Here is a 15,620-nt window from a genome sequence, read left to right as displayed (position 1 = left end):
TTTTTTTTTTTTTTTAAAGGAGAAAATGAAAAGCCACAAACAAGGAGAAGATATTTGCAATACTTACATCTTATAACAGATCTTATAACAGATCTTGTATGTAGAATATATGATGGCCCCTGACAACTTAATATAAAAAGATAAGCAACCCAATTTTTAAAAATAGGTAACACTTGAGCAGATATTTCACCAAAAAAGTTGTATAAAAATTGCCAGTCATCATGTGATAATGTTTTGCATTATTGTCAGTGCGTATAAATTAAAACTATAATGGCATACCACTACACACCCACCAGAATAACTAAATTATAAAAGTCTGAGAATATCAAATGTTGGCAAAGATGGAGCAACCTGAGTTATTCTTTTACATTGCTAATGGGTCTGTAAAATGACACAATGACATTAGAGAACTGTTGGTAGTTTTGCTTCATGACTTAGCAATTTAGCTTCTGAGTATTTATCCAAAAGAAATGAAAACTTGTGCACAAAAAGCTTTTATCAAGAATGTTCATAGGAACTTTAAACATGTTATTTTAAAATTGGAAACAACGGAGCTGTTCATTAACAGATTGGATGATCTCTCATTCATACAATGAATGCTACTCAACAACAGAAGAAATGGAATGATCTAATGATACATGTAGCACATTAATGTGCCAAGATCTCAAAAATACATACTATAGGATTCCATGTAACTTCTATAAAAGGTGAAGTTATCCTATGTTGATAAAAATCCAGTCAATGGTTACCTCTGGGAAGAAGTTTCGGCTATAAAAAACTTAAAGAAGCATTTTGGAATGATAGGAGTGTTTTGTGTCTTAATATGTGTTCATCAAAACTGACTGAGTAAATTCATCTAAGATATGAATATTTTATTGTATATAAACATCTTAGTTTTAAAAAATTAAATAAAAAACATGGCATTTACAATCTTGACATACTTAGGAATAAATTTTAACAAAAGATATGTGAAACCTTGACACTGGAGACTACTAACCAGGGCTTAGAAAAATTTCTAAAGGCCTCAGCAAATGCATAGATATATCATGTTCATGCATTAAAAGACAGTATTCTTAAGATATCAGTTCTTTCCAAAGTAATCTGAGGATTTAGATGCAAACCCAGTTATAATCCCAATGGAATTTTCTTTCTGTAGAAATTAAGCTTATTCTAAAATTTCTTTGGATATACAAAGAAACTAGAATACCCAAATCAGTCTTGAGAAGCAAAGAACACAGTATGGCCAGGTGAAGCACCGCATGCCTGTAATCCCAGCACCTCAGAAGGCTGAGGCAGGGAGGTCACAAGTTCAAAACCAGCCTCAGCAATTAAGGAGGCTCTAAGCAACTCACTGAGACCCTGTCTCTAATAAAGTACAAAAAAAGGGCTGGGGATGTGACTCATTGCTTGAGTACTCCTGAGTTCAATCCCCATATGAAGAAAAAAAAGAAAAAAAAAAAAAAAGAAGGAGCAAAGTGGGGGGATTTATACTACCTAACTACAAGACTTAGCAGAAAGCTACAAAAATTAAGCAGTATGATACTGAATTATCCAGACTAAGATGTCCATTAAGATGTCAACAAAATAAAGCCCAGAAATATATCAGTTCTTATGGGTTTATATGATTTTTGGTAGTATTGCCAAAGCATACTAATGGAACAGGAAAGATTTTTTGAACAAAAGATACAGTAATAAATGGAAATCCATATGGACAAATGTGAACATGAAGCCTTCTTTCACACTAAGCACAATTATTCAAGATGGATCCAAAACCTAAATATAAAAGCTAAAACTCCAGAGCTTTAAGAAGTAAACATAGCTGGGTGCTATGACACATGCCTATAATCCCAGCAGCTCCAGTGGCTGAGGCAGGAGGATCACAAGCCTCAATAACTTAGCAAAGACCCTAGGTAACTTAGTGAGACCCAGTCTCAAAATAAAATACAAAAAGAACTGGGGATGTGGCTCATTGGTTAAGTGACCCTGGGTTCAATCCCTGGTACAAAAAGAAAAAAAAAAAAAAAAAAAGTGAAGGCATCTGCTTATCAGAAGACATGAATAAATAACAGACAAGCCACAGTCTAAGAGTCAATATTTTCAAAATATATATCTGACAAAAGGGTATCCAGGATATATAAAAACTCTAAGCTGGGTCATGGTGGCACATGCCTGTAATCCCAGCAATTCAGAAGGCTGAGGCAGGAGGATCATGGAGTTTGAGGCCAACCTCAAGGCCCTGTGCAACTTAGCAAGGCCCTGTCTCAAAAAACAAAAAAGGGCTTTGGATGTTGCTCAATGGTAAAGCACCCCTGGGTTCAGTCCCTAGTATCAAAAAACAATAACTCTGTATGGTTACCCAAGGTAGTGCAGTGAACTGACAAGTTTGCAATGCCTTTCTAGACTTGTATTCTGTGGTAATTTCAAGAACAGTGTTATTTCTGCTTGGTAACATGATTAAAAGCTGTTGTATAAAAAGATTGCTGTGGTGTAGCATCCTTTTTCTTTTTCCCTCTCTGTTTCTCTCTCTCTCTGATTACTGTCAGTAATCTACAATTTACAGAGTTATAAAAGCTGTCATGGAATGATAGTCAGATAGCCTAGATAGGAGTACCATGGACCAGGGATCAGCTCAGCCAAGTGACTGCCAGTCAAGTCTCCCCCTACCACACACCCTTCTAAGAGGGCAAAGCTGTATCCATTCATTTACATATTGGCTAGACCTTCTTTCTTGTTAGTGTCAGAATTTCTTAGTTGCAATAGAGACAGTCCAGCCTGCAAAGCTCAAATATTGTGTATATTTGGCTCTTTAAAGAACCAGCTCTACTCAAGTAATGCATAATTTTCCATCAATGACTAATTTTTTCCTACACAGGTATAAGTGTCAGCCAATTAATATAATCAGAGGCTCTCATGTGACCAATCCTACCATGACCTGCTATATCCCCAAAGAGGATTAATCAAAGATAATTGTTTTAAAAAGCAGATTGGATGTTACTTACTATAACAAACCTAATAGTGGTACCTTTTGGACTGAATTCTTAGAAACTTAATATTTAGAATAAGAAAGTTAAATGCTTTCTGAGCAAATATATTTCAAAACAGATATAAGTGAACCAAAATTTGTTTAGAGAACTTGGCAAATTGTAAAATAACTTGCAACTTTATGTGTAATGAGTGGCTCAAGAATTTAGGGGTGTTTAGTTTTAAGAAGTTAGGACACTATTAATGAGAAATATTTTTTGAAGTATAATTTGGCTTTTTCTTTAACTTTTAAGGTTCAAATGTTGGACAGTGAAGATAACCATCCTGACATTACAACTTAATATAAGAAAGAATGTTCTCATGGTGAAGCAGTAGAGAGGATGGAGTTTTCAAACTTAGTAGAAAGTTACTACTCTCTCAGGATGCAATCAGAGGCTAGACATCCCCTTTATGGAGATTTTTATAATAAAGGGATTAAAGCACCTGTTGTTTTTAAAAAAAAAAAAAAAGACCTTAAAATGTTCTTCAGTTCTCTGAGCTCTCTAGTGACAAGTAAAAGGCTTTCCAAGTGGTATTGATGATACATTTCAGGTTGGTCACAAGAAATTACTATTGATACTAAGCTATAAATGTGTTTTGATTTTTACTCCAATAATACCCAGCAGACTAAATGCCTGGCAAAGAGCAAATGGTTAAATTGATACAGTGATTAGGATTGCAGGTCCATTAGAGAGGTTAATAATGAGGATAATACATAATGACTAGCATATATCAGACACTTAACCTTACAAACATTATTTCATTTGGCCCCTGCAACACTCTATGAAAGAAGCAGGGTTATTGTTGCTGCTGCTGCTGCTGCTATAGCTATTATTATTGCTCTGTCTGATAGCCAAGGAACCTGAAGCTTCAAGGAGCTATATAATTTACCCAAGATTATGTAGCTGGTAAATGTCAGAAGGACAGGAGAATTGAAGTAGTGATGAGAGAATGATTGAAGTAATAGAGTCTATGGTCTAGGTTTCAAAAGAAAAAAATGAAGATGTGATTGAACTTTGGGACTAGAGTAAAGGTCAGGATATTACATGTCATGAGGTGAAAGAACAAGTGCAGTAAGTAATAAGAGAGTGATAGCACTGAAAGAGTAGGAGGTTATGTCAAACAGAATATATTAGACCTGAAAATCTCAGAAGTCAAGTGGTTTCCAATGCTGACAACATCTCCTGTAGGGAATAGATTACGGAGCTGGTGATTGGAGGGGTTGTTGGGTCGAAGTTGAAGCCATCCAAGAGATGATTCTCTTGAGGAAGCAGGTAAAAGAGTCATATGCAGTGCTGGTGCACAGTAGCCATTCAGAAAACGTTTGAAGCTGAACCATGTTATCTAATAGTCTGGGGTTTGTAGGTTTGTTGGTACATAGGTAAAACAAATTTTGTGGGAGGAAAATCAGACAATAGGCAATTGTAATTTCCTGCTTCTGTTAAATGTCAGAGAAAGTTTAATTTTTGCAAGGGTTATTTGGCAGGGAAAAAAATTCACCCATTGTTTGTTTCAATTCTCTTCATAAAAATTGATAATTATATTTTTGGTGATACTTAGTGCTATTTGGGAGCGTTGTTTCAGAAAATCAGTTTATTCTTTTGTAAAATTATTTCAAGGTAAAAGAGTCTATGAAGTAATTGGTAGAGATTAGAGACCATCTCCAATGAACAAGAGTGACTACATAGGGATATTACATAGTGAGAGATTATCTTGCAGTTTTGAAGGGTGTAACAAGCTGGAAAGTGGCAAAATAAGTGGAGCAGGAACATGAGAATATTGTCAGATGTTGACAATACATCGTGCTGTTTTTTTCTTTTATGTATAAATATATGCCTATATGGAATTTTCCAAAATTAATTCAGTATTTTGAAGATGTCCAGTTGTAATGGTTTAGTTCATAAAGTATCACATGCTTAACTAAACTAATGCTGTATTGCATTGTGTGTTACTCTAGGTATACATATGGAAAAGGAATTGGGAAGAAGGGTACTTATTTACCACATGTGAAGGCTAGTATTAAAGAGAAAGGGAGTAGCTTCAAAGTATTAAAACTCTTCTATGTGTCTTAGGTCTACCTACCACAAAAGCAAAAGAAAAATGGCATTCTTTGTCTTTTATACTTCTAATATTAGCACCCCTGTAGCTATAGCTCTGGTTCCTTTGTATTCATTGAAGGAAAGGCTCAAAGGCATATTGGTTGCACTATAGGAAAACCTTCAGAAGGCCCTTTTTAACAGGAAGTTTTTAAATTCAGGCATTCAAGAAAAACTGCTCACTTTGGAGAAGAAATGGTTAAAGTGTGCTCACTACCAATACCCTTAGTGTGTCTGTAAGAAATGTATTATAACATGTTCAGAAGAAGACTCATTGAAACCTGTAAATCCTACAGTAATTTTATTGCATGTTTATAATTGTTTAAATATCAGATACATTAAAATGGCTTTTATCTAGTCTTCATATTTCTTTTATTTCCAAGAAGTATTTCTGTCTTGATTTATATCCCAGATCTCTCTACCTTGATATCTTTTCATTGCTTGATACAGGATTTGGGGGGAAAGCTGAAAAAAATTAGTGAAAAAGAAATATTAACATAGTAAAATTTCCCATTGCTACTGATAATTATAGAAGAAAGAAACCACTGGATTATCATGTTTTCGTAACCTAATAGTACATAGGTATTTTATTTTATTTTTTAAGCCAGAAAGATTGGACTGATTGCATAGGTAGGGTGCATGTGATGGATGACTGTCATTATCTTCTCAAGCCTGCATGACACTGTAAGCATAGACAGTGATAATTAAATTTTCAAGAAACTGCGTTGAGATTATAAGATTTGGAATTTGTAAAAGAATCACCATGACAGTTGGCTAGTAGTGGCTGGTATGTTTTTATTGACCCAGGAAAGGATTAGAAGCATCTTAGGTTTTCTTTTACTGTTTCCATGTACTGTCTCCCCAACCCCCACCCCTGAATTAATATATTGTCCAAAGTGTTGGTAATGACTTGGAACTATTCAGGTTGCACAAAGCATTTAATGAAATCTTGTCTTAGACAAAACACTAGAGAGGATCATAATTAATGTCTCATTTTCTGCCAGTTGCTATTGATTACTCATTCAAGATCCCTTTGTTCTCAGAATGATAACAACTGTAGTTTGTATCACTATCTAATGAGATTCTCAGGATAGAATTCTTTAACAGCATGCTGATAATTGCTAACATATCCCTGAAATTTCAATGTAAATGAATTAGCATCATAATATAATTATTTCACAAATGTCAGTGTTTTCCAAATTTTAAATTTATTAGTCTTTTTTAATCATTTGTCGAAAATTAACAGAAGGCTCATATATTATTGAAGCTCAACATGTATTGTTTGCCCTGAGTTTCCCTCACCCTCTGAGATTTTGATTTCATTGTGACTTGAGATGAGAGACTTCTTTGTCAATCTTCAGTTCTCCTATCACAATCTCTGAAACTTCAAATGGATTTACAGCTAAACCATGCCGTAATTTTTGTTTTAATTTAAAGAATTGCAAATAAACCCTGGCTCACCCCTATAATTCCAGCTACTCAGATGAGGCAGGAGGATTGCAAGTTCAAGATCGGCATGGCCTACTGAGTGAGATCCTGTCTCAAAATAAAATTAAATTAAAAAGGACTGAGTACACAGCTCAATGATAGATCAGCCCTAACTTCAAATCACAATACCAAAAAAATAAAAATGCATGTTAAAAAAAAATATAAAGCTACCATACTGAGTTTTATCCAAGAATGAATTTGTCTCTTAAAACAAAATAAAACATGGTACTAGAACAAAGAATGGAACTGAGAAATTTAACAGTACATGTATTCTATTTTAGCATGATTTTGTTTTATGCCTTTATCCCTTTAGTTTTAGCATACTCCCTCTTCAGAAAGATGACTGTTTTGAACAGCTGCTTGCCTGTATGTATTGAAACTGCATACCATTTCAGGAGTATAAAATAGGCATGAAATTAGGAAATTCTATAGATTGTACACAGCCGAGGTTCTAGGAGTTAATAATAAGTATTTAAATATTTTTGAGTTATGTGATATTAGAATTCTCAATCTTATTATTTGAGAAAACAAATTAATGTTACTTTAAATTTTTAATCATTAAATGGTGCTATAATTTTTGACATAAGGTTAATTAAGTCCTTATTTAATCTGAAGTTATGAATGAATATCAAAGTATATTTAGTATGTGTTTGAACTAGTCCATTTAATAATAAAAAGCAGTTCTAAGAAGCAAACCTGTTTGTCAAGATTACTGACATTTTCTCTTTTAAGGATAAAAAATATACAAATTATTATAATGTGATTCCAAACCCTTCTAGCTACTGAACAGTACCATTTAGGGTGTTCGTTTGCCTTCCTATAAGATCATAATTTAAAGTACCTTCCTATTTAATTAACAAGTTCATATTAATAAATGATGTTAGCCAAACCTACAGTTTTATTCCTTTACTTTTTATCTAGACCTTCACAAGTTCACATTTGAGAACAGAGAAACCTTGAAAAAATATGTATCACATACATTATTAAAATTCCCTACAAAGAAATGTGGATTTTTATTTACTGGCTAGATCCTTGTCATACGTGATTCAAAGTGTTACTGAAGGTTTTACTGCAATTATATGCGCTAGTAATCTAGGCTATAGTAGACAGCATTTCAGGATTAGGTATGTTTTTCAGAAATGAGATTCTAGATGACTATCCAAAATTATTTTCTAACACTGTGTTAAGAAATAAGTGCCATATCATTTCAGAATACTAATTCTATCTTGAATAAGATACTTTGTCAAAGTAAACTGATTTGCCTAGTTTTGTGTCCTTCTGGGATATTTGTATTCTTTCTGCCTAAGATACCTCCAGGACAAGATCAGTGGTAATCAATAGTGCTTCTCATTTGTTTTAGACAGACAGAAAAATCAATATGAGCTGATATCTAATTTTATTGTAGGAAAAAGAAAAATATAATAATTTATTACCTATACTTTGAATTACCTAAATGTTCAAAGAATCAAAGAAAGGAAAAGTATTTAATTTTGTTACTGATAGAATAATAAAATGTAAGGCTTTTATAATTTAGCTCTTGATTTCTTTGCCATATTTTCTATTGGCTTATTAGATGATATTTCATAGATTGTCAAGTCCTTACAGAGAAAACCATGTTCTAAACTTCTTTTTTATTTCTTGCAGTGCAGAACTGTTCATTTTAGTGAACAGGATAAAATATGATCTTAAATTCTTAAAAAGAAACAACTTCTACATTTACTTTGCCTAACCATGTGGATCATGATATAGTTTAAACAGCGGGCAACAGTTAATGTTGCCATTAGAACAGCTGAGTGAAATGCAGCGTCTGTATGCATTTTGGCATTAATATTCATGATGGAACAAGAAAACAGCATTTCTTGTCCATATTTGTCTCTAGTGAGGAGAAAAGCTTATCAACACTAAAATTAGTAACAAGTAGGCATTTTCCTCTAAGAAGTTTATTTTCCTTTTTCTTCTTGTACTATATTCACATATGCAAAATATAACATTTTGTATTCTGTAGGTAACTTAGCTTTAGAATTGTTACCCACAAATACATAATATAAATCACCTTTTTTTCAAGTTAACAATTGTATAAATTAGATTCCTGGACTGCTATGAATCTTGTTGTGTTGAGAAAAAGACTTTCTGAACAGTCTTGGGTATGACTGCTATAAACATTTACCAAGATGGTACATTTGAAAATGCCCTGATGAATTTTCAATATTATTATTTTCTCCCAAGTTTTTATTTTGAAAAAATTTTACTAAAATTTTGTTGCACAGGTGTAACAAAAGGTGGAAGAAGAGTATAATGAACGTCCATGAACTTCTTAATCAAGATTCATCAGTTAACATTTCACATTTGTGTACACATGTTCCTTTTTTCACCCTATGTGCATATGTTTGTGTACTGTGACTTCACACACACAAATGTATATTCATATCTCTGCTGAATGATTTAAGTTGATATTTTCCTATTCTTGATCTCAATTGATGTAGCTTGCATCTGTCACATACCTCTTTGCATTTAGCCTCTAATGTCAGTCCTCTCTAGAGGTCTGTCACCTTTGCCTCTGTTCTGCCTAATTCCAACATCCTGTGTTAATCATAGTCATTGGGAGTTGTAACCCAACAAGCTTGGATTGGGGGCAGAAAAGTTCTCCTGAAACCTCAGGTCACATACTTAGGAAAAAGATTTGTCCCTAGGAAATGGAAAATAAATATCTCTCTTATCTTCCTTCTTGTGATATTTAGAATGTGATGATTCATAGGAAAAATTTAAAATATGAAACAGTTTTCATATTAACTAAGCCAATAACCATTCTATATACTCGTATTTTTAAACAACTCTGGGAACTATTTATAATGTAGACATTTAAAGAAGAGGCTCATTGATGTTAGATAATTTGTCCAGGATCACTAGATCACCAGTCAGGATGTGAACACAGAGTAACTGATTCAGATACCTACACTGTTTCCAGGACATCAGCATTTTTGTTTTGTCTTCCTTTTTTTTTTTTATTTTTTATTTTTGTACTGGGGATTAAACCCCAGGGGTGCTCAACCACTGAGGCACATCCCCATCCCTTTTTGTTTTTCATTTTTTTTAGTCTGAGATACCATGTCACTAGGTTGGTTAGGGCCTCAATAAATTATTAAGACTGTTGAACTTATGATCCTCCTGCCTCAGCCTCCTGAGTCACTGAGATTGCAGGCATATGCCACTATAGCCAGCAATGTTTAGTATTACTTTTAGGAATATAAAAATTGCACATTCCTATTCAATGTTTAGATTATTTCATGCCTCTTTTTATAACAATTACTTGACATCTTTGAAAAAATAATTTACTGGCTAAATGTTACTAATTCTGAAATTCTATCTATCTTTTCTTATTACCCAGGCAGACTTTCCTTCTCTGTAATCTAAACTCAGTCTTTTGTCACTTTATTGGAGCATTAGATTAGGGAGTCAAAAAATATTTCATGAAAAGGGCAAAACAGTAAATATTTTAGGCTTTGCAGACCATATAATCTCTGCTGCAACACTTAACTCTTCCATTGTAGCATGAAAAGTCACAAGTCAACACATTAATGAATGGTGGAAACTATGTTTCAAGAATTTTCAAAAACAAGCCCACTTTGACTTGCAGACTGATTTTTTGCCCCTAATATAAATCATTATCTTATATACTTGTAAGAACTTTTAGGAAAGGGGCATAAGAAACATACAGGTGTCCTTCTCTCCTGTATCTGTTTATGTGTGTACAATGACCAGCTTTATGTGTCTTCCATGTGAGAAAATGCAGTTGAAGTAATAAATACAGCAGGTACTTCAAAACATTATCAGTGAAAGTCAGTTTGGAACTGGGCTCAGTGGCACACACCTGTAATCCCCACAATTTGGGAGGCTGAGCCAGGAGGATCTCAAGTTCAAAGCCAGCCTCGGCAAAAGCAAAGCACTAAGCAACTCACTTGAGACCCTGTTTCTAAATAAAATGCAAAATAGGACTGGAGATGTGGCTCAGAGTTTAATCCCAGGTACAAAAAAAAAAAAAAGAAAGAAAGAAAAAGAAAACAAGCCAACATGTGCAGTGGCAGCATCTCAGCCTGGTCAACACACTGAGACCCTATTAAAAAGAGGCAGCAGCACACTTTCAAATCAGTATCCTGACTTTGCAACTTAAGAAAGTAAAAAGAAAATAAAATTAGAATAGAAATAAACAAAGTAGGGAGTAGAAAACAGTAGAGAATCATCAAAATCTAAAGGTGGTTTTTGAAAAAAATCTAGAAAATTGACAAATTTTTAGCTAAACAGACTAAGAAAAAAGAATAAAATGCTAAAATTGCAAATGAAAATGGTTGATATTACTACTAATTTTACAGAAATAAAAGAATTATAAGCAAATGCCATTAGCAATTGTATGCCAACAATTCCAGAACCTAGATAAAATGGATAAATTCCTAAAAAAGCACATATGCTGTCAAGAATCACTTAAGGGCTGGAGTTGTAGCTCAGTGGTAGAGAACTTGCCTAGCATGTGTGAGGCACTGGGTTCGAGTCTCAGCACCACATAAAAATTAAATAAAGGTATTGTGTCTACCTACAATTAAAAAAATTTATTTAAAATCATTCAAGAAGAAATAAAAAAATCTAAACAGAGCAAAAACAGAGATAAAATTGGTAATAAAAGTCCTCCCAGTAAAGTCCAGAGCCAAATGACTTTACTTACTGAATCCTACCAGTAATTTATTTTTAAAATTTTTTTCCTGCCAGTAATTTAAAGAAGAAACAACCACATTCCTTCTCAGACACTTCCCAATTTATTTTCTGAGAGCAGTATTATATTGATAACAAAGCCAGATAATGATACCACAGGAAAAAGGAAATTGCAGACAATTATCCTTTTTTAATGTTGATGTAAAAATCTTTTATAAAATACTAGCAAACAGAAAACAACAGCATGTTAAAGGGATTCTGTGTCACAAACAAGGGAGTTATCTTTCATGATAAAAACACATTAAACAAGCTAGGAATAGGAGGGAACTTCTTCAACTTGAGAAAAGTCATTATGAAACCCACAGCTAATCTCTAATGCAACAGTGTGAAAACCTTCCCCCTAGACAAGGTTAGCTGCTTTCATCACTTCTATTCAATATCTTACTAAAAGTTCTAGACAGACTACATAGTCAAGAAAGAGAAATAAAAGATAGCCAGACTGTAAAAGAAATAAAACTATCCTTATTTGCAAATGATATGATTGCATATATAGAAATTCCTTAGGAATTTACACTAAGGCAGGGGTAGTTAACATGAATTTAGCAGTTTCTGGATATAAGATCAACACACAAAAATTAATTGAATCTTTATAAACTAGTAATAAATCAAAAGTAAAATCATGAAAATATCTGTTTACCCTAGCTAGCATCCAAATGAATGAAATACTTAGGAATAAATTTAAGCATGAGGTAAAAGATCCGAACACTGGAAACTACAAAGCATTGCCAAAAGAAAGAACACCAAAATAAATGGAAGCACATTAGCTATTAATTGACTGGAAAGTTTAATTTTGTAAAATGAACTGGGCATGTGGTGTACACCTGTAATCCAACCACTTGGGGAAACTAAGGCAAAAAGGTCACACATTCAAGGCCAGACATGCAACTTGAATGCGAGACCTCTTCTCAACAAAGGCTGGGTATGTAGCTCAGTGGTAGAATTCCTTTTAATTCAATTCCCAGTACCGAATGTATGTATTAAAATGGCAATATTTCCCAAAGCAATCTACTGGTTCAGTGCAATTCTATCAGAATTCCAATGACTTCTTTTTGCAGAAATGGAAAAACTGATACTTACGTTTATGTGGAATTTCAAGATATCCCAAATTACAAAACAACATTGGAAAAGAAGAATAATGATGGAGTACTTTCCCTTCCCAATTTCAAAACTTATTGACAAAGCTACATAAGTCAAACAGTGTGGCACTAGCATAAGGCAGATGTCAACCAATAGGGTAGAACTGAGTTTCAGACATAAATCCAAATGTCTATAGCCAATTGGTTTTCTAAAAGGATGCCAACACCACTGAATAGAGAAGTAGTATTCTCAAATGATACTGGACCACTGACCATCCACTTGTAAAAGAATGCAGTTATACCCTTTGCTCACAACATAGGTAAAAGTTAAATCACATCAAAGACCCAAATATAGGGGTTAAAACTACAAAACTCCAGAAAAAACATAGGGCTATATTTTCATGATCTTAGATATGACAATGGGTTCTTAAATAGGACATCACAAGAACCAGAAACAAGAAAGAATTTGTCATCATCAAAAATGAAAACTTTATCATAAAGGACATTATCAAGAAAGCGAAAAAAGAAAATTTGCAGAAGGGGAGAAAATATATGCAAATCCTGTATCTGATAATGATCTGGCATCTAGAACATATAAAGAACTCTTAAAATTCAGTCACCAAAAGACAACTCAACTTGTACGCAATGGGCAAGGGACTGAAAAAGACATTTTTTCAAAGAAGGTATTCACATGACCATCAAGAATGTGAAAAGATGTTCAATATTGTTCATCATGAGAGTCGTACTTATCAAACCCACAATAAAGTAATCCAGCTCTTAAGAATGACTATATTAAGAAAACAAGCAGGCAGAGTATAGTGCCACACTCCTGTAATCCCAGTGACTCAGGAGGGTGAGGTAGGAGTATCGAAAGTTTGAGGCTAACCCCAGCAACTTAGCCAGGCCCTAATTCTGCCAAACTAATCTCATTCACCTTCTAGAGGGTCTCTGGGTTAGTAGTTTAGGGCTGCCAAATCTGAATTTCAGTGAAGCATTTGACAAAGTTTCATGAGGTCGCATAGCATATATCAGAGTTCTCTCATCCGCCTTGTGATCTTGATGGATTTCTTGTATCACGCTTTTGATGCTTTGGCATTAGAAAAGTTAGCAAATTCATTGACTAGCAGACTTGAAATCTGAAAAAGATAGGAATGGATGATTATTACAGACCAAATAGTGTGAGATGAATTTTATCAAAGATCAATGGTGAGTCTTGTACTCAAGACCAAAAGCACAAACTGAACAAATACAACATGGAGGAGCAAAAGAACAGCAGATGCAGCAAAATGAAGAGCCAGGAAGTAGGATCTTCTTAACCTCTCCATGTAAACTAACACAAATGTGTTATTTGTACTGTTGTAAACTACTCCATACTCATCAGTCCCAATCTGGGCATTGTCCTCTTTGATTTTTATAAGAAACTTGGACAAACTGAAAATAAATCCACAGGATGGTGTCAGAAATGAAGAGGAAAACACTAGAGCCCATGCCAGGAGATACAAGTGAAGAAAACAGGAGTGACTAGTCTTGAAAAGATTGGCACTCGTCAAAGAGCTAAAATGCCTATGTGTGTGTCAAAAAAGCACTCAAAGTCTGGATGACCACTATTTAAAAGTATTCTTGATGATTAAAGTGTGAAATCACATAGCCGTTTACCTATCTTTCAACCCTAAGATTAATTACATAATTACCAAAAAGCAGGCAACAGGAAGGAAGAGAAAAATGAAAATATAGGCTAAACTCAGTGATCTGTTTGAATTGGAAATGTTCTTAGTGGGTACTTCCTAGTGATTCACAGGCAATGAAATGTTCAGATTTGGGTCACTATCAGCAGAAAGATAACTTGTTTCCTGGTCTTGTTTTATAGTCTAGTCTCCTGAGACAAGATCTAGGACTTGGGAGCCCAGCACAGCTGTCTTCTTCAGGAAAACCTGGAACTCCGTACTACTCATTCTCTGCCACAAGTTCTAGGAGAAGACCACTCCATGACTCTGCAGCGCTTGGTGAGTGTATCACACAGCAAATCCAGTTCTACAAATGTTTCTCCCCACCTCACCCCCATTTAGTCTACCCCTAACTAAGCTTTTCATTAGAAGAAATTTCATTTCTTGTTTATCATGTTGCTGGTGGTCAGGGTTTATTTGCCTACAGATGATACAGGTTGGGAATCCCTAATCCAAATATTTGCAATCCAAAATTGAAATTTTTTGAATGCCAATATGATACCACAAATGGAAAGTTCCATACCATCATGACCTATGTGATGGGTCACAGTCAAAATACAGGCACATTAAAAACATCATGTAAAATTACCCTCAGACTATATATATGTAAGGTGTATATGAAACATACATGAATGTAGTGTTTAAATTTGGATCCTATCCCCAAGATACCTCATTTTGTATATGCAAGTATTACAGAATCCAAAAAAATCTGAAATCCAAAACACTCTGGTCAGAAGCATTTCAGATAAAGGAGACTCAGCCTGTATCCATTAGATAGATATGTAGTAAGTGAAATGATCAAAATTTTTACTTTTATAAATACATCATAAGTTTTTAATTAAAGGTTTAGTTATTATTTTGGATGACTTTAATTTTAATAAATTTCAAACAACCAATTTAGTATTTTGCTTTGTCCTTCATATGATGAGGAACTAAATATTTGAAAAATGGAACTTAACTAGTTTTCTTCAATTGGAATTCCACTTTCTAATATTAGCATCTTTTTATTTTATTTTATTTGATGCTGGGGATCAAACCCAGAGGTATGCCAGGCAAACTCTTACTGCTCAAGTTACAACCCCAACCCAATACCTTATTTTTTATTAAAATTGAAGTAATACTGAACTATTTATAAAGTGATTTTATAGACATTCATCTCAGCAGTATAACAGTTCTATTAATCAATGAATATAATCCTAAATTTAAAATACAAACTGAGACTCAAAGAGGACACATTTGTATAAGTAGTAGGTGACTTACCCAGTATAAAATTTAAGATTTTCTGGTTCCAAATCCAGTGTTTTCTGCATATTATTTGCTCCTCCCCACTTTTTTAAGATGGAGGCACACTATGTTACCCAGGCTGGGTTTTTATTTGTTTGTTTGGTTTTGTGATGGGGATTGAATCCAGAGGCACTCTAACTGAGCTACATTCCCAGCCCTTCTTATTTTTA

General features: G+C 34.0%; 1 protein-coding gene across 13 annotated transcripts in view; it reads left to right on the top strand.

Moving 5' to 3' along the window:
- Tcf12 (transcription factor 12) overlaps positions 1-15,620 on the top strand; it is a 355,814-nt gene that overhangs the window by 259,199 nt on the left and 80,995 nt on the right. For all 13 annotated transcript variants that reach the window (XM_047539600.1, XM_047539603.1, XM_047539606.1 and 10 more), the window contains one exon: positions 14,310-14,445. In XM_047539600.1, coding sequence (XP_047395556.1) covers positions 14,310-14,445 — 136 coding nt within the window. The remainder of the gene's footprint in view (positions 1-14,309; positions 14,446-15,620) is intronic.

Source organism: Sciurus carolinensis, chromosome 2 (genome assembly GCF_902686445.1).
Source record: "Sciurus carolinensis chromosome 2, mSciCar1.2, whole genome shotgun sequence".
Classification (NCBI taxonomy): domain Eukaryota; kingdom Metazoa; phylum Chordata; class Mammalia; order Rodentia; family Sciuridae; genus Sciurus; species Sciurus carolinensis.
Note: the sequence above shows the minus strand (reverse complement) of the source record. Positions and strands in the feature narration are given on the sequence as shown.